Genomic DNA, 26,267 nt, shown 5'->3' with positions numbered 1-26,267 from the left:
TTCAGGGCCATACAATCTGTATTGCAGCTACTCTGCCTCATAGCGCTAGAGCTACAGTCCATAAATGAATGAGCATGTCTGTGTTCAGATAAATATTTACAAAACAAATGATGGGCTTTATTTGGCCTGCAGGCTGTAGTTTACTGACCCCGATTTATTCAATAAATATTTATTAGCAGTGCTTGACATTAATGTTACCTACATAAAAATTAGATTTCTGTCACAATGTATGTTATGTTTTATGCTTATCTTCTAAGGTAACTTATGAGGCAGTTGATTGGTTTTGAACAACCTTTACTTATTCAAAGAGATATAATCTCTCATTTTTATTGTTTAATATTAATATATAAAGGAATTGTGGTGGTCTGATCATAATTTTGACTAATTTGAGTCATATTGGTTTGATCAGAAGCTTTCCACTTCTTTATCATTGACACGCTAAATGTCAAGCATTTTCGTTAAAATAATAGATTCTACTTTTTTGCTGGAGGAAAGGCCTTCACAGTTGAAGCCTTGTTGTTGATTTATTTCAGTAAAAATTTGTTTGGGAAAACTACTTGTAGTTTTTAGTTGTGTGCTCTAAATGTTTCCCATATTTTACCATTAAGCAATCTTAGTATTAGAAGTGCTCTTAATATTTTCCTTCTTTGTGTGTCATTTCTAGCTAAGTGGATTAATTTTTTATTATTCATTTTTTTGAGAAGTTGTGTTTACCCCTAATTCTTATTTAAAAAAACAAAAAACACTGATGGCTTTTCATTATAGGGCTCCAACGAAAGAATCCTCTGAAGAGGAGTATGACTCTGGAGTTGAAGAAGAAGGATGGCCTCGTCAAGCAGATGCTGCAAACAGCTAAACTGTCAGACTTCTGTCCTGTATATAAAGTTTTCCTTCTTTTGTTTAGGATCATAACTGTCTCTACAGTCTGACATTAAAAGCATTGGATCTCTCTTGGATATCATACATGGTCAGAAGCTTTTAGGATAAAAATCAGATCATGTATATAATGTAACATCACATTGATTTATACAGACTGACATTACGTGGACTTTAATGACACAATGTTCAGAGACAAAATGTACATTATTTTGGTTTGGTTTTTTAAAAATATGCTTTAAAAAAATTCTTAGGAGTTCTTTTAAGCAATGCAGATGTTGCAATAACTGTGGATTTTACAATAATGTAACTATAAATGGGAAAATAAATTCTTTAAAATTGAAGATTGGGATGCCATTCTTTAGTTTAGCCTTTTCTACCCATGTTTGTTTCCTGAAAATATTATAATTTTTTTCATCTTAAAAATTGGAACAGGTAGTTTCCAAGTAGTTAAAGATTTCATGGAAAAAGTACCCTGAAGAACCTTATTTTGATGATTTGTTTAGCTGTATTCTTAGTCTTATCCACTAATGCATGACACTAAACTTCCCCATTGGACTATAAAAAAAGGCCATTCTCTTGCTGACTTGTCTGATTTATTTGCCATCTTTGGTCCATTTTAGTACCATGAGTGAGCAGATGGAATTGAAGTCTGCCTTAAATCTTCAGAAAAAGCCTACACCTAATTCTAAAAGTAGCATTACAGCCATGTGCTGAGCTAAATAAAACATCCTAATACATTTACCTAAAGTACTTAGTTTTTTGTTGTTTTCTGGTGCTGGATATTTGTCTAATTCTTTGGCTTCATGGAATATTAAAGAAAGTCTATGCTATCAGCAGAAGGGAATGTGTTCATACTAAAATATAAGTTATTAACTTTCATTATATAAGAAAACTAAACAGTGGGGGAAATTTGGGGGCCTTAACAGTGAAAATTATTTCATTTGATTCCATAAATATTAAAATATTTGGGTACCTTTTAAACTTTTTTCTTTCCCACTATATTGATAGACGTTCCTATACTGTTCGTTCAGTTCAGCCTCGTTGGAAATTGTTTAAATCAGAGTACCTTTAAACATTTGTTTTCAGTTTTTAGTTTACAAACTCTTGAGTTTTCCCCTTACTGCCCCCACCCCCATTTTCTTAGGAAAAGAACCCTAAGCTATTAGCAAATTCTACATCTTGTTGATGAAATTGGGTTTTCTGTGATGTAATAAGAGATGTTAGATATCTATTTATGGCTGGGGTAGGACCAGAAATGCACTTTTGCAAAGTGTTTAAGCCTGGTTGCTAGAGTATAGAACAGAAACTGGTATCTTTCTTGGTCTCCCTAGTAATGGTTGAAGTTCTTCTCAGGAAGTCTTTCATATTATAACTGTTCCTTATCTTTTTCTTACAGCCTCATCATTTTCCTTTTTGCAGAGTGAAAATTGGAGTAGCTACTAAATATATTAAAGGCAGTCCTCCAGAAATGCACTGGGAGACATTTTAGTCACAACAACTTACATTTGGTTTTGAAAGTTAAAGCATAATTGATGTTTTTAAATTAAACACAACTGAGTATAACTACGATTTGTATCTTGAAACTTGTTTTGGCATTTGAATAAAACAAAAGGATTAAATGAAAGCCATTGTTGTGGTGTGTCCATAATGCAGTGCCATTTTTAAAAGGACACAGATATCATGAGTGGCTTTAGTCTAGAGACTGTTAATCCTGACACATTCATATTCCTCTAATAAATTCTCCTAGTTGTAGATTCCACAGACAAAAAGTCTGTTTATGTTAAACACTGATTGAAAATTCTTACTTAAATATCCTGCATGGGCCCCACACTAGGCATCCAGACCAAGCTTTCCAAGAAGTTTACTAGTCTAGTAGGGGAAGCAAATACAAACATCAGTGCATTATAATAATGGAAGTGAGGTAGGTACCAGGTGTGGCACAAAAGGTGATAGCCCAGATGGATCTGGAAGAACAAGTAGGAATTTTCCAGAAAGGAATAATGAAAATTAAAATCTCAGAAATGTGAAACAACTAGGGAGATTTAGGAGTTGAGAAATAGGCAACCAGTACGACTTCATGTTACTCCTTTGAGATGACCGTTTAATGTATTCTCTCCCCTCTCCATCTTAACTGAAGACTTTGCCTTTCATTGAGAAACCATCAAAAGATGGAACTCATCTTCCCACCATCAAATCTATAAATGTATCTGCTTCAGCACCCAACCTTTCTCTCCAGTTACAGCTGTTACAGCTGAAGGATCCCTTTTATCAAAACTCAGTCACTCCATGTTATTATGAGGGGATCCCATCATCCCCTCTCATTTCTTAAGGCCTTTGGTTCTTTTGTTAGTATCTCTACTACATTATTGGTCTCCTTCCTTCTGAAACATTCCTAGAAGCATCTAAACAATGCCTAGTATTTCCTGTTCTATAGCAAACCCCCAAGCTTATTTTTCACTTGTCTTTCCAACTACACCGTTAAGTCCACTAGCATGAAGATCATGCCTGTTTTGTTAACTATAACCAGCACTTACATGGTGCTTCATATATTTGGTGCTCCGTACGTTTTTTTTAAAATTATAGAATATCTTGTATGCCAGATTAAGTTGTAATTTTATGCAGAAAGTAGTGGAGAGCTATTAAAAGGGTTTTAAGCATGAGAATTGGACATCACTAGATAATGTGTTTTAGATTGTTGGGAAGGGAAGGTGCTGAGATAAATGGAGGGAAACATGACTAGAGGCCTACTTGTGGACATTTCTCCAGCACTTGCCCTTTATCTCCTACAATCTTTAGGACATTTTTTTTTTTTAAACTGGAGTATAGCTGATTCACAATGTTGTGCTAGTTTCAGGTGTACAGCAAAGTGAATCAGTTATAAATATATCCACTCTTTTTTAGATTCTTTTCCCATATAGGCCATTATAGAGTATTGAATAGAGTTCCCTGTGCTATACGGTAGGTCCTTATTAGTTTTCTGTTTTACATATAGTAGTGTGTATATATCAGATAAATTCTTATCAACATACAAAACATAACTCTCTTGAACCCATAACCCCTCCACAGTAAACTACAAGTTGATCTTGCTGTTTCCAGTTCCCTTCCAGGCTTTGATTCTGAGTGAGATGAGAAGTTGCCGGAAGGTTTTGCGTGGAGAAATGTCATTACCAGATGTAAGTTTTAAAAGACCACTCTGGTTGCGGTATAAGAGAACACACTGTAGAGGACCAAGGATTAAATCAGGGGCACTTGGGGCTATTATAATAAGGCTACTAGAAGATGATGGATTGGACTAAGATGATAGCAGTGTAAGTGGAAGAGTGGATGGGTAGGTATTTTTGCAAATCTGATGAAAAGTGGTATCCCATGTTCCCCAATGGGAAAACTCAATATTATAAAGATGTCTGTTATCCCTATGTTAATTTATAAATTTAATATTCCAATAAAAGGCCAATAAGTTTTAAAATGAAACTAGGCAAATGGATTCTAAAGTTCACACAAAAAAATAAGAATGGTAAACAAGCAAAATGATAATGCACACTCATAGTGCTTACTCTGTGTCACTCTGTTCATTTAATGCAACAACTCTATGAAGTACATACTCTTAACCCTTCTAGATGAAGAAACTTAAGCCCAGAGTGTTTAAGTAACTTTCCCAAGGTCACACAACTAGTAAGTAACAGCCAGAATTTAACTCCAGGTAGACTGTTTCCAGAGCCTCTCCACCTAACAAACAACTGAATGAAGAATGAGGAAGGACTGCATCTTCTGTTTTTAAAATATTATAAACCTTTAAATATTTAAGTGTGTACCAGTGCATGAATGAACAGACAGACCAATGGAAAAGAATGTAAAGTACAGAAATAGATCCCAAATATATATGGGAATTTAGTATTGGAAAAGGTGATATTTCATATTAGGAAAAGAATATTTAATAAACGGTATTGACAACAGAGTATACATCTAGAAAATAAAAAGGTATATCCATACCTTACCTAATAAACTTTAAGACGAAAACTGAAGCCTTTAAATATTATGTACAGTATTACCTAATTACTGAATACATAAGATACAAATAAATATGTAGAATATTACAAAGTTTCTGAGAAATACTAGCGGTCCCTTCGGAAGTGAGGTCAGGCTCATGTTGGTTCTTCTCATGGTACAGAGCTGGACTCTTACCCAAGGGATCATCCATCACTTTACAGCTTTGAAAAGTAAAGCTCTAATCATGTGATACTGGAGCAATTGGACATCCAAAGGGGTGGGGTGGGAGTGGGGGCTCAAACTAAGTCTCAATACCTTATACAAAAATCAACTCAAAATGGATCACAGACTTAAATGTAAACCTAGAAAACTTTCAGAAAAAGCACAGGAGAGAAGTTTTCAGGATCTAGGGCTAAAAGTTCTTAGACTTGACTCCAAAATCATGATCCATAAGAGGAAAAACTGCTAAGTTGGACTTCATCAAAATTAAGAACTTTTGCTCTGAAAAAACAAACATGTTAGGATGAAAGGACAAGCTATAAAATGGGGGAAAAATATTTGCAAACCACATACAAAGGACTAATATCTAGAATACAAAAAGAACTCAAATTTCAGCAGTAAAAAACCCAAAAAATCCAGTTAGAAAATGGGCAAAAGACATGATCAGACATTTCAGTGAAGAGGGTATACAGATGGCAGATAAGCATATGAAAAGATATTCAACACAATTAGCCATTAAAGAAGTGCAAATTAAAACCACAATGAAATATCACCACATATCTATCAGGTTGTCTAAAATAAAAAATAGTAAATACACAAAATGCTGATGCGAGTGCAGGGAAAATGGATGATTCATATATTGCTGGTGGGAATATAAAATGGTACAGCCACTCTGGAAAACAGTGTGGCAGTTTCTTTAAAAACTAAACATGTAACTGGTGTATGACCTAGCAATTGCACTCCTGGGCATTTACTCCAGAGAAATGATGGTTTGTGTTCATATAAATACCTGTATACAAATGTTTATAGTAGCTTTATTCATGATAGCCCCCAAATGGAAACAACCCAAATATCCTTCAGCAGGTGAATGATTACACAAAGTGTGGTTTCGTTTTATCCACACATTTTTATTGCACACCTTTATTGCAATAAAAAGGAACACTGATGCAAGAACCTGGATGTATCTCTAGAGGATTAGGCTGAGTGAGAAGAGTAAATCTCAAAAGGTTATGTACTGTATGATTCCATTTATATAACGTTCTAGAAAGGACAACAGTTATAGAAATGGAGAATTAGTGGTTGCCAGAGGTTAAGGAAGGGAAGTGGATGAGGCATCCTGGAAGTATGGAAATGTTCTGCATCTTGACCATCAATGTCAACATCCCGGTTGTGATATTGTAATACAGTTTTGCAAGAGAAACTGAGTAACAAGTACGCAGGATTTTGCGGTACTATTTATTACAACTTTATATGAAGCTACAATTATCTCAGAGTTTAATTTTAAAAATCTAATCATGTGGAGTGAATGGCCTTCCCTGTCCCTCCTGCTTAAAACCCTCCAGTGGTTTCCCACTGTTCTTAAGATATGAGATCCTGGACGCTACGATTTTGTCCACCTCCCAGGATCACCAGGCTCCCTTCAGGCTTTCTGTGCTCCATCCACACCGGCATTCTTTCAGTTCCCGCACCAGACCTACTCCTATAGTCTACTAGGGGGCTTTTGTAAATGCTGTTCCCATTTGGACTGTGCGTCCCTCTCTTCTTTCTCTTCTATTTCTACTATTTAACTCATAATTACCCTTCAGACCTCAGATGGAGTCTCAAATCCTTAGGACAACCTTCCCCAACCTCTTTAAATTTAATTTTCCTATAAGCTCTTCTTGCCCTTTTTTCCTCTTTGGTAGTACTTACATTCGCCGCTGCCCTTTTGCATTTGATTGCAGGATTACTTGATTAATGTGTTTTCTTTACTAGATAGGTAGTTCTACGAGGAGAGGAACTGTATCTGTTAGTCGCACTGCAAAGGGGCTAGCTCCGCACCTAGAATGCTCAGTAAGGACAGTATTTATGAATTGAAGGGTTGAATGAACGCCCATTCATGCGCCGGGCTCCCTGGGTCGGGTGCGTCACACTTTTGTCGCGCGCGGTATACGTCACTTCCTCCCGGAAGACACTTTCGCTGGGAACACTCAGATTCCTGTCAGTTCTCAGAATCCCTCCGTGGTGGCCATGGCTCTGCCACCCTTCTTCACCCCGGGTCGCCCGGGCCCGCCGCCCCCGCAGCCGCCGGCTCCCGCTCCCTTCGGCTGTCCGCCACCGCCGCTACCCTCTCCGTCTTTCCCACCGCCTCTTCCCCAGCGGCCCGGCCCCTTTCCGGGGGCCTCCGCCCCCTTCCTCCAGCCCCCGCTGGCTCTGCAGCCCCGGGCCCCCGGGGAAGCCTCCCGCGGGGGCGGGGGCGGCGGCGGCGGCTCCTTCTACCAGGTGCCGCCACCGCCGCTGCCTCCCCCGCCGCCTCAGTGCCGGCCCTTCCTAGGGAACGACGCCGGTGAGCGCCCGCGGCCGCCGCCTCCAGGCCCGGGGCCGCCCTGGAGCCCGCACTGGCCTGAAGCACCGCCGCCGTCCGACGTGCTCGGGGACGCGGCCCTGCAGCGCCTGCGCGACCGGCAGTGGCTAGAGGCGGTGTTCGGAACCCCGCGGCGGGCCGGCTGCCCGGTGTCCCCGCGCGCGCCCGCCGGCCCCAGCCTGGGCGAGGTGCGGGCCCGGTTGCGCGGGTCCCTGCGCCTGGTGCGGCGGCTGCGCGACCTGGGCCATGCGCTGCGCGAGGCCGAGGCTGACGGCGTGGCCTGGGCACAGCTGCATGCGGAGGCACAGCCGCTGCGCGCCGAGCTGGCCGAGCGACTTCAGCTCCTGACCCAGGCAGCCTATGTGGGCGAGGCGCGGCGCAGGCTGGAGAGGGTCCGGCGCCGCCGGCTGCGGCTTCGCGAGAGGGCCTGGGAACGCGAGGCCGAGCGGGAGGCGGAGGCCACGCGGGCAGCGGAGCGCGAGCAGGAGATTGACCGCTGGAGGGTCAAGTGCGTGCAGGAGGTGGAGGAGAAGAAGCGGGTAAGAGCAGCGGATGCACACGGGAGCAGGGATAGTGGTGTTTGACACCCGATGGGGCTTGAGGCTTTGCACTGTCATTCCTCAGGGCTAAGCCTCTTTTTCCTCATCCGTAAAATAAAAAGATAGTTTGCCTTTCCGACCTTATATTTCCGTATTGGTTGCGTGTTAATGGTGTACAGTACACAACACAGATGCTCTAGGTGCGGTGCAAAGTCCCATAAATACAAAGTATAGGATTGCATAGTGGTTTTGCAGGGATGACAGATCTGTTTTCTGCTCCAGCATTCTGTCCACTTAGTAACATTCAGGACGAACAAGAATCTGGGTCCTTGCGTCTTGTCCTGCTCTAGGTGATTTTAAGAATACAAAATAAAGAGAACTTGGGGCCTTTTCTCAAGGAACATATACCCTAATTGGCTGATGGGGCACTAGTGATGATTTTCCCAGGATTCCTTTATTTACAAGTTCAACAATATCCCAAGTTCAACGATGGTATTTTTGAGCACTTACTATATACTAGGCACTATGCTAAGGTCCTTACCTAAGCCAGACCTTGTAACAATCTGAGAGGTAGGCAGTATTATCCCAATTTTACAGATTAGGAAATTGAGGCATAGAGAGGTTAACTTGCCAACAGTCACACAACCAGTTTGTGGCAGTTTCACTCCTGATTTGAGCCCAGATTGCTCGATTCCAAAGCCTACTGATCTCAAGTTTTAACTTAAGTAGAGGGCCAGGGTGAAACTGGAAATCGGTCAAATAGGTAAGGCATTCTCATTACTTTTGAATGCCTCTAGGGACTTCCCCTCTCCCTCCACTCTCCACAACCAGCTGGTACAGCTTGTGTCCTCCTTGTGTCTGCTACAGCCCTGGAGTCTGATCCATCTCCCCTCTAAAGTATATTGATGGCAAGCTTTGTCTTCACACCTCCAGGAATATATCAGCGCTTTAAAGGAGAGTACTTGGAGGCAATGCCTTAATCTAAGGGAATTTGAGTCAGTTCACCAGACATTTAATGAGGGCCCATTATGGCAGGCCCACTGCTGAGTGCTGGAAATAGAGGTGAATAGGACATAGTGCTTGTCTTTGAGGGGCTTAGAGCACCACGGGGGATCATGTCTGTATAGCATGGTGTGTGTTAGGATTTCAACTGTAGGTGCTATAAAAGCCCAGAGAAGGAATATCTAATCCACTGGGGGAAGGTATCAAGGAAGGCTTCCCAGATGATATGGTGACATCTCAGCTGAGTCTTGTAGGAAATGTCAAAGCTAAGTGAAAGCAACATGTGCAGTTCCAGAAACAAAAGAGTGAAACAGCATGGGTGTCTGTAATGGTGAAACTTTAGTGCTTATTTGACAGATGGGAAAAGAGCTTTTAGGCAAAAGGATCCTCCCTACCACGCACTGTGAGGGTACTGGAGACAGAGTCCTGTGAGTAGTGACTTGAGGAACCAGGGTTATTTAGCTTACATGTGAACCAACTTAAGAGTAAGATTGGGTCTTCAGATGTTTAAAAGGCTGTCATATCAAAGAGATCCTTGAGACTTTAGAGCATCGGGGCACAAACCGTGCTTAGGTTATTACTGAGAACATTGTAGAGTCCTAGGCCTTTCCAACCCCATTCTTTATCTTCCCTGGTAGTCTGAATCTTTGGATCCAGGAGTCTGCATTTTTAATAAGAGAGCCCCAATTTAACAAGGTAAGTTGGATGCAGATGTTCCTTGAACCACTCTTTGAGAAATTCTGAGGAAGAAACAAAGGCAAGAGCCCACATGGAAGATGCAGAGAAGATAATCCCTTGGCTGGACCAATGTAGAGGGGAGTTGTGCATGGCCCAGGAAATTGGGATGTAGATCCAGTAGAGTCTTTCTTAACCTTGGGACTGTCTGATCATCTGAAATCTCACGGCCAGGCAGATTTTCTCCGCTGTAAGGTTGTTCCTCATAAGGTTCCATACTGGGTCTCATGGGCTCTCTTTCTCCTCCAGGAGCAGGAACTTAAAGCTGCTGCTGATGGTGTCCTATCTGAAGTGAGGAAAAAACAAGCAGACACCAAAAGAATGGTGGACATTCTTCGGGCCTTGGAGAAATTGAGGAAACTCAGGAAAGAGGCTGCAGCAAGGAAAGGTAACCATGGCTTTGCATTTCTTTCCATTCTTTACCCTATCCCCCTCCTCCCCAAAACTGTTGAAGGAAAAATGCTTGATACTTCATTATTTTCACCCAGTAGGGTAACTAAGCTTATCAGCAGTACCTCAGAACTTTTGAAGTAGAAAGCCTCTGAAGATATTTATCCCTGGTAGCCAAGATTGAAAAGGATGTGGGAACCCACCGCACTGTCTTCCTCTTTTTTTTTTTAATTAATTTATTTATTTTTGGCTGTGTTGCTGCGCACGGGCTTTCTCTAGTTGCGGTGAGCGGGGCTACTCTTTGTTGCAGTGCACGGGCTTCTCATTGCGGTGGCTTCTATTGTGGCAGAGCACCGGCTCTAGGCTCACAGGCTTCAGTAATTGTGGCACGTGTGCTCAGTAGTTGTGGCTCACAGGCTCAGTAGTTGTGGCTCGCAGGCTCAGTAGTTGTGGCACACGGGCTTAGTTGCTCTGAGGCATGTGGGATCTTCTTGGACCAGGGATCGAACCCATGGCCCCTGCATTGGCAGGCGGATTCTTAACCAGTGTGCCACCAGGGAAGTCCTGCACTGTCTTCCTCTTGACTCATCATTGCCACCCCAGGCATTCCTGGCCACAGTTTTCTGAGTGAGGTTGGCGTGGCTGGTCAACTTTGCCCATATACCAAGGTGAAAGCTATTCTATCTTTACTTGGTGCTTCAGAAGGTGTTGAAAACTTAGCATGCTCCTTCATATACATTTCAAACCTGAAACATTGATATTTGTAGAAGTGTGAATGGTTGGACGGGGCAGGGAGTGCCCTGCAGACTGCATGGGTGTCCCTGGCTTACCTGCATGTCACTTTTGGACTCAGAGAACCTCAGTGGTCTCCTCTTGCCTCTAGAGGGAGCACTGGTTTTCTAGAAGTTCCCCAGTTGTGCTTTCCATTTTGCTTGCCTGCATCTTTGCTCTTGCCAGTCTGTTTGTCTGGAGGGCCTTCAGTACCATCTTTGCCATTTTTAGCTCTCACTATCCTTCAAAAGTAAATACAGTAAATTCCATCCTTCCCTGATCTGGGCTGAGGTGACCTACTGCTCCTTCTCATGTGCACCTGGCTTGAACAACATGCTGCCTTATTTAGTAGGCTTTAGGCCATTGACATTCACCAGGGATATTTGAGAGTACACAAATTAGCAAGTACCACAATAGCAAATGATTTGCCCTGTGTGGTTTAAAATATAATTGAAAACTGCCACTCAGATCCTTAATAAAATGTCACTGGGACATGTGCATTCAGTCAGGCTCATTCACTAGCTAAATGATTAACTTCTACATTGCAGCCTCCAGACTGGCTGATTCAGATTCAGGTCTCAGAATCAGATGACCCCACAAAGCATTCATGAATCAGAGGGAGTTTGCATCTACTGTGTCTACCTCTATCTCTTCCTTATAATAATGCAAAACCTGAGGGCTACTATTTCATATTCCCTTACTTCATGTCCTCCATGAGCTGAGTGTTCAGTAAACTTATGCCAAGTGAATTTATTGTACAACATAATTTCTATTAGTCTTCCTTACTTTGGTCTGAAAGAAGGAAGAAATTTTAGGAGAAATTAAGATCTAAAATAAGCAGGCTCTGTGGAGTTAACTGACTTGAATGTAAAACGATTTAGTATCTAGTAACTGGTTTTGTTGGATACTTTAAAAGAAAAAGAGCAACTTTCTAACTTCTCTCACTGTGCTGAGAAAATGAAGCTGGTTATGTAAGCAGGGCCACGTCTCAAAGTGTCTTATTTGCTAGGCTAGACTTCTCACCTATGCTTAAAGCTGAGTGGAACCATTGAAAGATTTTAAGCAGAGATGACAAAGATCAGTGCTGGCAGAGTAGAGAAAAGTTTGGCGCTTCTAGGAGGGAGGAAAAAAGAGAGACTGATAGGGCTATTGCTGCCTGGGCAGGGATAATATGGGAGTGTGAACTAAGGGTCAGATGGTGAGTTGGAGAAAAGTAAACTGATTTAAGAGATGTGAGTAGAGTGTGTGCGTGTGTGTGTGTGTGTGTGTATACATATAAGTAAATAACTTGGGGGAACTCAGCATGTGGGAGCTGAAGGAAAAAAATGACTTTCAGGTTCTAGCTTGATCTATTGAATGAGTGATGATACCATTCTAATTGACCAGGAAAACAAGAGGGGGAACAGGCTTGGGGCTGATGAGTTCAGTTTGGGACCTGTTGTGTTTGTGGTGCCTGTGGTACATCCTGGATAAGAGTTTATCAGCATGTAGCTGTAAGTAGGGCTGACCTTGAGAAGATTGTGTGGTGTGAGATGAGGCGCAAAAAGACAAAATCCTAGGGAATGTCAAAATCAAGATGGGTAAGGAGGAGGCCACAAAAGATATCAAGAGAGGTCAGAGATAGGAGGAAAGTGTAGACCCCTTAATTTTTCTGGAAAGTGGCAAATGCTCAGAGAGATTGCATAATATTGGGCAGGTTACTTAAACTTCTCTGTGCCTTGGTTTTTCCTCACCTGTAAGAAGGGAATAGTGATGGTACCGATCCACGGGGTGTTGCAATGATTAAATTAGTAGACATGCATAAAGTGTTTAAAACAGTCCTGGCATGTAGTAAATGCTGTGTAAGTGTTTATTATTATTATTATCAAGTAATATAAAGATTAATAAACATCCATGGGAATTAGTACCCAACAGATTATTAGTGACTGGTGCTGGGTGCATTTCAGTGGAGTGGTATGGGTAGAAGCCAGACTAGACTAGATCAAAGAGGGAATAGGAGATAAGAAAAGCAGACAGTGAGTCCAGCTTATTAAAAGTTTGCCTGTGAAGAGAAGCAGGAGGGATAGTTAATGGCTTGAGGTCCTGCAGGAAGTAGGGAGATTCAGATCCCAGATGGAGGAATTAACTAAGTGGAGAAGGACCCATTTTCCACTGAAATGAAAATGAAGAGGGCAAGGATGGGTAGTAATGCAGATGAGTAAAGTCAGCGGCAAAAAGTTAAGGGATTTCCTGCCTGATGGCCTCTTTTCTCTAGGGAAAATGCTAGGTGGTTTGCTAAGAGTAGAGAAGTAAGGCTTTAGGAGGGAAGTGAATGTTTGAAATAATTGTTGTGAGGAATGAGTGAGAGCCAACAAGAGACGCATGGGAGTATGGCTGTAGGGAGGTGCCATTATGGGCTGAGCTGATGTAACTATACACTGGCACTAGGCCACATAATCAAATGAGTCTGCATTTGGCAGGTGAGCACAGAGCACAGGTCTATTGGGGTTTTGCTTAATGGGCAACCACACGTTTTGGTGAAATCTTACATATTAGATTGGAGGTTTTAGTGAAGCTGACAGAGTTTCGGGTAGAAAGTCAGAGAAGAGAATAATTGGGTTTAAGACTTCAGAGGTGGAAACTTTTTTCTGATCATGCCAAGGTCCAAAGACTGCGCGAGGCCCTGAGGTGTGGGTGGCTAAAGGGGAATAACGGAGAAGGCATTGGTATCTAGGAGCTGCAGGAACTGGAGAAGTAATGGTAGAGGTAGAGGGAACCTAGATCATGTCGTCTCAGGGGGTCTGGAGGAGGATTGGTGGGGGTGCCGTTTCAGAGGGAGTGTGTCGCGGTGGTCAGGAGGGATCCATGAAAGGCTGAGGGGGATGAGCGCGGGTGGTGCAGGCCAGCACACCGAGATGGGAGCAGGCCACACCTTCTCAGGGGTCTGGAGGCACTTTGGGGCTGATGGCGTGTCTGTGTATTTTTTCTGTACTGAGAGATTTTAGTACTTGCAGCAGAGATTGTATGACCCACAAGCCTAAAATATTCACTGTCTGGCCACTTATGGAAAAGGTTTGCCAGTCCTTGGTCTAGGTAAAGAAATGAAATAAAACCGTGAAATTATTATGAAACAACAAAGTGACAGCTTAAATTTCTCAGTGCATAAGAATTTTGTGTGTGTTTGGAAAATAATTGGCAACTTAGTAGAAGATGGATTTGAGTTGTAGAGTTTCCATAGGTGGGAATGAGTAGATGAAAACTTGTTCAAGACAAGAAATCATGACAAAATGATCTGAAGGAATGTTAGCCTTGGAGATGAAGATAGGAGAGTGAATTCTGCAACTACTTAGCTGCCGTGGTTGAGGGAAAAAAGAGTCAGACCTCCAAATCAGGGTGACCAACCATCACATGTGTCCCAGGACACTGAGTTTTCAGTGCTAAAACTGGACAAATGAAACATTTGGTCACCCTGCCCTCAGCAGCAGACTGTGAGGTTATTGTGGTTGGTTAAGTGTATTTCTTCCTCAGTGTCCAAGTGTGCGCTCTCAGAAGTTCAGACTCAGTCAGAGGAAAAATTGTTTATTAGTTGGGTCTAGGAGTCTGTGCTGTAGGAATTTCACGGTGAAGAAGTAAAAGACAATTCCTCCCTTTAGTAGAGGAATTCTCCAACTGAAGGATCAAAACCATTAAGAAATAAACAAAATCAAAGGTTAAGTAGTGTGATACAGAAAGAGGAGTTAGTGAAAGTCAGGTTAGGATGAAATTAATTGAAGACTCAAAAAGATCGAATTGAGCCTTGAAGGCTGGTTGGAATTTGTAAACTCTAACCAAATTCATACTGTAAGTAGGACTTTGAGTCTGCTCATTAGAACATGGATTTGGGGATAAGAAAAAGTTGTATCTAAAATGTCATTTGCATCTCTTTGCCCAGGGGTCTGTCCTCCAGCCTCAGCAGATGAGACCTTTGAGCATCACCTTCAGCGACTGAGAAAACTCATTAAAAAACGCTCTGAATTATATGAAGCTGAAGAGAGAGCCCTCAGAGTTATGTTGGAAGGAGAACAAGAGGAAGAGAGGAAAAGAGAATTAGAGAAGAAACAGAGGAAAGAAAAAGAGAAATTTTTACTACAGAAGCGTGAAATTGAGTCCAAGTTATTTGGGGATCCAGGTAAGTTCCTCTGTAACCAGTGAAGAAAAGAAAAATACTAGATTGACAGCTCTTTTCCTCATGGATGATCTCCACCTAAGCTAAGAGGTGGTAGGCGACAAATTGGAAGGATCCTTTAGGATTTGAATTCTAAAACTATATCCTGGAAATCAAGGATAAAGATGAAACACATTTGATCATATTGTATAATCATAGACTAAGTCACTTTGCCTTGAGAAATATGCTGTACATATGAAGCATGATGACATGGTATTGTGCCTTTTCTTTTTCAGATGAGTTCCCACTTGCTCACCTCTTGCAGCCTTTCCGGCAGTATTACCTCCAAGCTGAGCACTCCCTGCCAGCGCTCATCCAGATAAGGTCAGAGGGTCATTCTCCATGTTTTCCTTCCCTTAGGTAGCAAGAAGCAGTTGACAAAGTGCTTATGTTGTTGAGGGCTATTACTATATCTTTTTTTTTTTTTTTTTAGTTCCGTATGAGTTTATAGAATGTTTCCATGTTTGAAGCATGCCACATACGTCTTGTTTAGTCCTCATCAATTCTTGAGAAGTAGATGTCCCTATTTTAACAGGTGAAGACACTGAAACTCAGGTTGTGACTTGCCCTCTGTATTATCCCATGCTATAGCTGTCACGTTCACTTAAAGCATTGACTTCCTTTTCCTAATTCTCTTCTGCTGCTAAACAGACCAAGGAAAAGAAACCCTCCCTGTATACTCATCTGTGGAGACTGTTAACAAAGACCCACACTGACTTGTGAGTTCTTACAGGTCAAAGCCAAGAGAGCTAGGAACAAGGAGTCTCACCTTAATCTGCAGTTACTAATGAGCTGGGTAAAGTTTTCAGCTCTGAGTCTCACTTTCCTCACCTACAAGGTGAAAATGATGGACTAGACTGTGGCCTTCAAATGTGAACAGTAGTACCCTCCCAAATGTAATCTTTTGAAAAATCAGTTTGTATAACAGAATGAATGAATGGGTTCCACAGGCAGTTTAAATGTGTTATTGACTGGAAGCACTTTGTTATTTCTGGACTCCCCAAAGCATCTACTTGGGGCCTAAGTGTCTTCAAAGCCTGATTTGAAAAACCACTGAACTAAGTGCTCTCTGAGGATCCTTCCATGGTCCAACAGTACTCTTTAGCGCTGTTCTGGGAAAAGTGTATTTCTGGTTAATATACAAGTTTTAGCCTTTAAATATATTACAGTGGGTTCTCACTATTTACAGCAGCTATATTCTATAAGACTGCAAATGCTGAATTAGAGAATACTGAACTGCTGCTCCTGAAGGAAATACAGAGCTAAGCTCCTGTGAGCCTTTGGCCACAACATTTTCATCAACTGATCAATACCTAACCTTGTTTTTCTTTTTAAAGACACCTTATTTAATACATACTGTTGATTCATCAACATTGAACTCATAGCTAATGGCACTATAACTCATGCCTGAAGGTAGCTTATCTAACATACATGTGTTCTCCATAAGGCATATCACAGCCTTCTAATGCTAGCTATAGCACTCCAGCACTGTACTCGGGAGCCATTTTAAACAGCAAAATGCCAATAGAAAGCACAAAAATTTGAAGAATGTGGTACTAAACAGACTACAAAAAGGGTACTTGTTTACAGTAGGGGAGCTGAAAACAAGAAGGCAGAGTGTCACCTTGTTCTACCACAGTTGGGAACATGCCTTTTGGTGACTCAGATTTTTCACTGCTCTGTGCGTGTTGGCAAGTAACCATGGAAGCACCATGAGTAATGATTTGCAGGTTACAAATAAATTTTAGTGAATAGCCAAATTTGCAAATACAGAATCTGCAAATAATGAGGATCGACTGTATATTAATTATTTGGTTATCCATAAAATGTAAGTTCTTTGGAGTTTTTTCCCACTTATATATATATACATTTAAGAAATAGTCTTTTGCATAATTTCTAGAAATCAAGTTCTTTAATGGACTCATATCGGTCATTTGAAAGCGAAGTCCTGAAATAGAATATTTAGTTGCTAACATAGTGCTTGGAATGAAACAAAAATAAACAGTTGTTCTGTAATGTTCTCATTAAGGCATGATTGGGATCAGTACCTGGTGCCATCTGATCATCCCAAAGGCAACTCCGTTCCCCAAGGATGGGTTCTTCCCCCGCTCCCCAGCAACGACATCTGGGCAACCGCCATTAAGCTGCATTAGTAAAGATGCTCCAGGAGTGTCGTCCAGCCAAGGCTCTTTCCAGCTCTAAGTATTAGTGACGCTGCCATCTTCTTGTACTGTAGTCTAAACCACAACCTCTAAACTCCATGTGGCATTGACCTACCCAGAAGTTACATTTTCCTTCCGTCCTCTGTCCTGGCCAAGGTGCCTCTTGAATCAGGAGATTAATATGGTTCTTCAGGAAAGGACCTAGGTGAACTGAGGTTTTTACGACAGGCAGTGGCCTTGGTTCATGAAATTCGCCTCTGTTTTGAGGGGCTTGGTCCAGAGTGATTTATAAGCTTACTCTTATCTTTCTTGTGTGGTGATGGATAAGTATATGCTATACACTCATACCCTCAACACAGGTGTGCACTGGGTAGATTTAGCAGTCCCTCCACCAGTACTCCTTGTTAAGGCAAGCTTGATGCAAAACCTCCTTACCTTTCTTACCCAGAGAGCCTCCTAACTTCCAGGAAGAAAGGTCAGAAATGCTTTATCTTCAGTTTTGTGAATCCCACTTTTGGTGCAGCTGGAGAGGCTGGGCTGCCAGAAAAGCTGGTGGCCTTGTCTGGTAGTCAAGTGAAGAACTTGGAAAGCCTGAAGAGTACCTGTACCCAAACTGGATTGTGTTTTAATGGATGATGGCTGCATTTTCTCCATGTTAGAAGGATCCTAATGAAAGCACGTGCTTTTTAAGTTCCTAGAGGTCTGGTTGTTCAGAATCCACAAGGATAAAAATTAATTTCCTTATGGGAGTGGGACCTTGATTACCTTCACTCAGTCACATTGTGGGAGCCGGTATAGTGGAAATTGTGGAATTTTGTTAGGAACTCAAGCTTCCAAAAATATACATGTAGTTTAAGCTGGGGGAAAAGCAGATAAAAATAATAAAATTTATTTTTTTATACTCATTAATAAATGCTGTTGTGCCTGGAGATGATCAGTCATATAACATGTCAGGTTTTTTGTTTTATTTTGTTTTCCTTTTTGTCATTTATTGTGTTATTTATATTTCCAAAAAGCTAACTAAATACCATTTTTATTTTTTAGTTTGAGCCTTTGCCCCCAATTTGTTGCCTCCCAAATCACTACACACTCTTTCACATTGATGAAAGACATTTACTGCAAAGTTCAAATTTATTAACTAGGCATTTGCTACCGGAAGGTGCATCTCAAGCACCAAACTTTTTATGCGGTATCCAACTCTGGATAAGCAGGAAAGGACATCTCAACTTTGGAAGTGATTTCATGTACTTGGAAGCTCTTGGGTACAAGATGCTAACACATTTGTCCCTTTTTTGTTGTTTCAGTTGCACTGTTAAGTTTATATATTATGCATTACAGAGTTAACAGGGTATGAGGGCCAGCACTCCTCTAAAGTGTTTCTAAGCTCATAAACCTCAGAATCTGATGTGATTAGCCTCACATAACCCCGTAGGCCTGTGTGCCCTTTTGTTATAAATCTCCACCATTTTCTGACGAGATGCAGGAAGAGTAGAAATAAAAGATGAATTGTACAATGTATGTTTGGTGTCCAGACAGCCTTGCCACTAAGATACCTGCATTGATGGGGTTAGGGAGTGTGGAGCAGGGACTCAGGAAAACTCAGGCAGCAGAACCCAAGGAAGAGAAAGCATTTAACCTCAGGTGGAAAAAACCATTCCCTCTTTCCTCTCATTCAGCTTCTGCAAAGTTTTAATAAAGTGAGCATTATTTTTATTATTTGTTTGGTCTTTTGTTAAGTTTTTCCTAGTTTATTGCCCTGTGTAGTGGTGGTGGCAGCAGCCACTGGTACTTTATGGCAGCGGCCCCCAACCTTTTTGGCACCAGGGACTGGTTTCGTGGAAGACAGTTTTTCTAGGGACCAGTGTTGGGGAGGGGAGCGGGGGGTGGGGATGGTTCAGGCTGTAATGCGAGCTATGGGGAGCGGCAGATGAAGCTTTGCTCACTCGCTCGCTGGCTGCTCACCTCCTGCTGTGCAGCCTGGGGGCGGGGGTGGGGTTGGGAACCCCTGCTTTATAGGTTCAGAAAGAAAGACTTTTTAAATATATTTATTTATTTTGGCTGCTCTGGGTCTTATTTGAGACACGCAGGATCTTCATTGGGGTGTGTGGGATCTTTTTAGTTGCCGCATGCGGGCTTCTTAGTTGTGGCATGCAAACTCTTAGTCGTGGCATGCATGCGGGATCTAGTTCCCTGATCAGGGATCGAACCTGGGCCCCCTGCATTGTGAGCTTGGAGTCTTACCCACTGGACCACCAGGGATGTCCCAAGAAAGACTTATAGTAGTGTCTTTAATGAATTGTACTTCTGAGAGTATGGACAGTATCATTGTAATCTTATCCCACGGTCTTTTTAAGTGTGGAAAATTTCAAATATTAAAAGGTAAAGAGAATGGTATAATTTTTTTCATCATCTGGCTTCAAATAATGGTCAACTCTTGACCAATCTTGTTTTATCTGTACCCCTACCAATCACACTGGATTATTTTGAGGCAAATCTCAGATGCCATATTACTTCATAATTGTTTATGTAGCTCTAAGACATTTTAAAAATTTAACCACTGCTATTATTGCACCTAAAGAAATGAATAACTCCTTAGTATCATCAAATAGTCAATGTTTAAATTATCTCATAAATGTGTGTTTTACACTTTGTTCCAAATCAAGATCTGGATGCAATCTATGCATTGTTGTTGGTTGATGTGTCTCTTTTTTTTTTTTTTTTTTAAGGAATTCCTTTCTTTTTATTTATTTATTTATTTATTTATTTATTTATTTATTTATGGCTCTATTGGGTCTTCGTTTCTGTGCGAGGGCTTTCTCCAGTTGCGGCGAGTGGGGGCCACTCTTCATCGTGGTGCGCGGGCCTCTCACTGTCGCGGCCTCTCCCATTGCGGAGCACAAGCTCCAGACGCTCAGGCTCAGTAGTTGTGGCTCACGGGCTTAGTTGCTCCGTGGCATGTGGGATCTTCCCAGACCGGGGCTCGAACCCGTGTCCCCTGCATTGGCAGGCAGATTCTTAACCACTGTGCCACCAGGGAAGCCCGATGTGTCTCTTAAGTTTCTGATAACCCGTAGGTCTCTCTCTCCTTCCTCCTATGTACTGTTGCACTTTCACTCCCTTGCAGTTTATTACTTGAAGAAATCAGATCATTTTTTTCCTAAAGAGTTCCCAGTCTGGATTTGGCTAACTGCATCCTTGTGATTACATGTGCCTCTATTCCTATAATATAATTATTAGACAGAGCTGTACTGTCTAATATGGTAGCCATGTATGGTTATTGGGGACTTGAAATTGAGTTTGACCTGAAATTGAGTTTGACTTGACATGTACAATTACACATGTGGTTCACATGTTTCTATTGGACCACGCTGATCTAAAGGTTTGATGACATTAAGATCAGGATTTTCTGGCAAGAGTATTTCATAGACCTGGTGTGTACTCCATTTAGGAGGACTAATTGGTTGTCTTATTTTGTGATCTTAGCAGCCATTGACATTCAAGACCTAGAGTCACTCATTTGGATTTGCAAAATAGTGATAGTTTAATTATGCCCTGCTTTCTTTAATTATCAGCTGGAATATACTAAAAGGAGAAACATCCCCTCATCAACTATTTGGTTACCCTGGGGTACAATTTGTGTAGAAAGGCAAAAAAATAAATACATGATTTTATTTACTAGTTTTCAAAATAATGAGGTAGTTTCATAGCATCCTCCGAAAGTTACCAGTGAATGTTTTTTTTAAGTATCATTATGAACTCAGATCTAAATGTATTTGTCTTTCAATCCATTGTTATTATCTTTTTTTATTGATTGCCTCACCTTTGGCCAGTGGGAGCCTCTTTTAACTCCACTCCTGAGTTCCCACTCAATCCCAGTATTCTGTTCCAAGTTTATCTTGCACATTTCCTATCCCTGACCTATACCTATATTCTCTATGTATTGAACATAAATTAATGAAAATAGAGAATTAAACTCTTTCAAAGACTAACTAGAAATGTGTTGATTCATCATCTAGTATATGCAAGAAATTTGTTTATCTTGACAAATTTCCAGGAGACCCTGGATTTGTGAGAAACTAACAAAAGCGTTTATTTTTAAGAAATTAGGTAAATACAGGGAAGATTGGAAAATGAAAGAGATTAGTTGTATATTAAATACTAAGAGTGTTCAGCGGGAGTGCCTGAGTTTATGACGTCAAAGAATTTGCTACAGCCAACCAACTTAATCACTCTAAAACCATTCATGTTCCTATGTCCACGTGACTTTCGTGCAAGGATGTATCAAGAAGCTTAGCTGAGATTATACCATCTGTTGTAGCAATTCACTTCTACAAGTTTTGTCCACAGAGAAGCTATCCTGGGAATTACAAGGTAAGTACAAAGTATGTCTTGTTCCATTCAAATAAGAATAATATATATAGAAGGAATGTGAATGCTGTGAAGTAGTAGCTGTGGTAGAATTTAGGGACTAGTGATTACATTTCCAAGTATTTCCAGCTAAATTTTTTTTAAAAATTGCTTATAACAAATAAGCTGGTCCTGCATAATTAACTTTTTACTTTTGAGTGCACCAATCAGTAGATCCCGACTTGCCACACCTGGCTATCCATGAAGAATTTGTTTCCCTTTGCCTTTTGGAATAAACTGGGTTTTTCATAGTCTCTGAAGCCAAGATTGAAGTCTTTGAGGCAATTGGTGTTAGAGTGGATAACTATGCAGAGCAGTAGACATTTTCCAACTTCATTAACTCATTCTTGCCGGAATGTGGTTACCAGGATTTGAACGGTGTTCTTGGGAAATGATTTCTATTTACCATTTTCCAGGTACAATGTTAAATGCTGGAGACATAAAAAGGGGGCAAACAGACAGGATTCCTGCCCTCCTGCAGTTAGTCTAGAATAGAGAAGCTTAATGATTATACAGATAATTAAAGTCAGTTATAATTGTAATAAGCACTACAAAGAAAAAGTACGTAGTCACAAATTTATATTTTTCACTGTTCAAATTTTTTTAAGTGCCTGTTGAGGCTCAGATAATTTGCTAATAAGTACAAGGGCTCTAATGGTGAGCAAAATACCAAATACTCCCTAATGCAGGTTTTGAGGGAGATAGATATTAATCCAACAATCATAAAAAATGTGCCAAGTGCTTTGAAGGAGAGCTACGGTTCCATTAGATTGATTTAGGCCCCCCACCCTTTTTTTCCCTCAAACAGAGTTCTGTAATGCTTTTAGGTGAAATAATACAAAATATCTATATATCATATAGTAAGGGTAAGAATTATCATTCAGTTTATGTATGTATATGCTAGGTCACAAAGTCAAATATATTTCATCCTATGGGGTACAGTAGAAAAAAATCTTGAAAACCACTGTACTAGTTGGATTGATTCAAGTTCGGGGGTCAGGGAAAGCTTTGAGGAAATGCTGTTTCAGCAGAGCTCTGAAGAATTAACTAGTGGGAAGAGACAAAGAGGAGCATAGCAAGTATCCAGAGCAGCATACACAAAGGCCCTCTGGGGGGCCAAGAGACCAAGGCAAGTTGAAGGCCATCATGGCTAGAGTAAGACAGCAAGTGAAGGAGAAGGGGCCAGACACTGTAAGGCTTTAGAATCCCTTGTCAGGAGTTTGCTTTTACTCTGAGAGTAGGTGGGAACCACTGGAGGCTTTTAAACAGTGGAAATGGCTTAGTTTGCTGTTTTGAAATGATCATTTTCATCCCAGTGTGTGGAACAGAATCGTAAGGCATGAGAGGATACATGGACATCAGTTGTCCGAGTGAGAGGTAATGGGGGCTTGGATTTCCACGGTAGCAGTGGAGGTAGCATGAAATGGCTAGATTCCAGAGATTTAGGAGAGAAAACCTGGCAGGGATTTGAGATGGGTGGCAGTGAAGGAGAAGAAAGTATCGGGGATGAGTCCCAAGCTTGTGTGCCCCTTAGACGTTCCTTGAGACAAGGAATACTGGAGGAGGAGGAGCAGTTTGGGGGAGGGGAAGATCAGAGTTCACTTTGGGTATGTTGAGTTTGAGGCACCCTTGAGACACCTTGGAGGACATGCCTGAAGGGCAGTTGTGTTGTGAGTTTGATCTTAGAAGAGAACTGGAGAATTTAATGTGTGAGTATTAGATTATTGATGCTATGGGCAAGGATGAAGTCGTTTTGAGAGGATAGTGGACACCTTTAAAAAATAATACTAGTGTCATTGTGGGGACTCCATGTAGACCAATTACTACAATCCCCACCTACCCAGCCCCTTGCCCCAGGCTCAGATGCGGCCACATGGGCACAGACCCATGGACTGCTGATGGAAAGGTCCTGGATTATGCAGTTTGTTGAAGCATGCATAGACTGGCTTTCCTAATATCCCCATTTTCCTACCCTCACCCCATCCCTTCAGACCCCTTCAGGGCCTTCTCTGCCTACTGAATGGCGTTAGCACTCAGCCTGAAGTTCAGCACCCTCCCCAGCTCCACCCCGATCTACCCCTTCCATCTTACTGCAGACAGCTTCTCAGCACAAAGGATATACTTGAGTCAAGCAGCTTGTCTCCCCCTCACTCTGCCCTGCCTCTGCTCCCTGGCTTAAGCTGTTCTCTCCCTGGAGTTATGCTCTCCACCCAGCCTTTTCCCTGCTCACAGGCTGTTCTCCCACCCTCCAGGGTCCAGATCAAGTCCCATTTTTCCTGAAGTTTCCCCAACCCCCATAAGGACTAGAATATTCTCCTCCCTCTGAAGAATATCATCACTTAATGATCTGTACCTCTTATTTTGTATTTAGCAGATGCACATGTGACCGTCATCTTAGAATATGTTCTAACTAGATCATGTCTTGCACTGTAGCCCTTGCTGCTATTAAGAGGTGTTTCCAGAATCCTCAAACTCTTAAATTACTCTAGAAGCAAGTATAATGCTGAGTAGAGAATATCTGTTAGGATGCAGATGCTGGGGCAGAGGGAAGGAAGCAGGAGGGTGGCCCTATACTTGCTCATGGGACAGGCAGTTCACACTTGGGACTCAGCACAACTGTGGTCCTTCCCCATAGCTAAAAATTCTAATGATAGCTGAAAATGTGAACAATAAATCTGAGAATGCCAAAACTTCCTAACTTTCGTGTATCCCCTACAACTCCCTACACTCTAAGGTCCCCTGTAGGAACAGGTTGATGGGGCAGATAACTTACTGATCACACTGAAAGCTGTCTGATCCTGTAGCATAAAGACTCAATGCCAATATGATGGGAGACTATCTCCCAACATGGGGTGGAGAAGCCTTTTGAGTCTTACATACAGTAAGACACTGACAAAAGAGGGCAGACAGTAGAAATGAGGGAATTAAAGGATTTGCCCATCTGGCCTCATTTGACCTCTCTGCACTCAGATTATCAACTCTACCTCCTCACATGATGCTCTTCTGTGGGTGTGGTGATGACCCCAGTGACCCCGAACAGCAGGGCTTTGCACCATCCTGGTAGGGATGACATTGTATTGAGCCAGGGAGCCACCCCCTGGTGTGGGCTCCCTGCTAAGCCCTGGTTATTTGCAAAATGCCAGACTATGGTCAGGAGTCTAGATTTAAGTGTATATTATAGGCAGTCATGAAATTGAATTATGTGAATGAGTTTTGCTTTGTTTTTTAAGGCAACAATATTTAATGTGGTCTAAAATACATAAAAAAGCAAATCCCTGGCTGTTGTGAATATAATTAAACTAACAGATACTACACTTGATCTTAGCCAAAAGGCTCAGAAGCTATGTGTGAATTTTTAATGCTTAGGTTTCAGCTTTAGTAGATATTGTTGACTAATAATAATTGACTTTCTCACCAACAGTGCATGAGAGTTCCAGATATTCCACAACCTCATCAACACTTGATATTGTTAGGCTTTTAAAACTTAACTCTTCGTGTGTGTGTGTGTGTGTGTGTGTGTGTGTGTGTGTAGTGTTATCTCATTGTTTCATTTTGCAGTTCCCTGATGACTAATGAGGTTAAACAACTTATATGTTTATTGGCTATTTGGATATTCTCTTTTGTGAAGTGCCTGTTAAAATCTCTTGCCTATTTTGGGATCTTTTTCTTATTGATTTGTAGAAGTTTTTTGCATATATTGGATATGAGTCCTTTGTCAGATATGTGTGCTACAAATATCTTTTCCCCCTCTGTGATTTGCTTTTTCACTTAATGGTATGGTGATGAATGGAAGTTCTTAACTTTAATGTAACTCAATTTATCAGTATTTCCTTTATGGTTAGTCTTTTTTGTAACCTTTTACGAAATGTTTGCCTTTTCTAAGGCCATAAATATATTCTCCTATTTTATCTTCAAGCTTTTTTTACCTTTCACATTTAGATCTACAGTCTATCTGAAATTGACCTTTGTTTATGATATGAGGTAGAGGTCAAGATTTTTTTTTTCTAGGTGAATATCCAGTTGGTCCAGAGCCATTTATTAAAAAGACCTTCATTTTCCTACTGCTTTGCAGGGCCAGTTTTGTCATAAATCAAGGATCCATATATGTGCGGATCTGTTTCTGGACATTTTTTTTCTGTTCTGTTTGTCTCTTTGTAAGCTCTCATGTCAATACCACACTGTACTAATTGCTTTCACTTTAAACTAAGTCTTGACATCTGATAGTATAAATCTTCAACTGTGTTGCTTCTTCTTCACGATTGTCTTGGCTTTTCTTGGCCCTTTGCATTTTATTTAAATTTTAGAATTAGTTTGCCATTTTACACCCAAAAATGTGGTGGAATTTTGATACGTGGGATCTATAAATCAATTCAGGGAGAATTGATGTATTTACAATATTGAGTCTTACAAGCCATGAACGTGGTATGTTCCTCTATTTAATCTAACGTTTTATAGTTTTCTGTGTAGAAGTCTTATAATCTTGTGTTAGATTGAGTCCTAGGTAATTAATGCTAATATAAATGGTATCAATCTCTAATGAAAATTTTTTAAAAATTTTTATTTTATATTGGAGCATAGTTGATTAACAATGTTGTGTTAGTTTTAGGTGGACAGCAAAGTGATTCAGTTATACATATACATGTATCTAT

General features: G+C 41.1%; 2 protein-coding genes and 1 pseudogene across 3 annotated transcripts in view; 2 read left to right on the top strand and 1 right to left on the bottom strand.

Annotated features, from left to right (window-relative positions):
• The window catches only part of CLPX (caseinolytic mitochondrial matrix peptidase chaperone subunit X), a 36,517-nt gene extending 34,049 nt beyond the window's left edge, over positions 1-2,468 (top strand). For both annotated transcript variants that reach the window (XM_068553651.1, XM_068553642.1), the window contains one exon: positions 766-2,468. In XM_068553651.1, coding sequence (XP_068409752.1) covers positions 766-856 — 91 coding nt within the window. In that variant the 3' untranslated portion in view covers positions 857-2,468. The remainder of the gene's footprint in view (positions 1-765) is intronic.
• A 4,590-nt stretch (positions 2,469-7,058) lies between these two features.
• On the top strand, positions 7,059-18,909 carry PDCD7 (programmed cell death 7). The gene is made up of 5 exons (XM_068536647.1): positions 7,059-7,968; positions 9,955-10,093; positions 14,777-15,013; positions 15,286-15,373; positions 17,079-18,909. Exons 1-5 carry the CDS (start codon positions 7,096-7,098, stop codon positions 17,200-17,202), a joined length of 1,461 nt encoding a protein of 486 aa, XP_068392748.1. The 5' UTR covers positions 7,059-7,095; the 3' UTR covers positions 17,203-18,909.
• A 5,952-nt stretch (positions 18,910-24,861) lies between these two features.
• On the bottom strand, positions 24,862-24,963 carry LOC137752760 (U2 spliceosomal RNA; annotated as a pseudogene).
• Positions 24,964-26,267: the final 1,304 nt, after the last annotated feature.

The sequence above is a fragment of the Eschrichtius robustus genome, chromosome 1 (assembly GCF_028021215.1).
Source record: "Eschrichtius robustus isolate mEscRob2 chromosome 1, mEscRob2.pri, whole genome shotgun sequence".
NCBI lineage: Eukaryota > Metazoa > Chordata > Mammalia > Artiodactyla > Eschrichtiidae > Eschrichtius > Eschrichtius robustus.
Note: the sequence above shows the minus strand (reverse complement) of the source record. Positions and strands in the feature narration are given on the sequence as shown.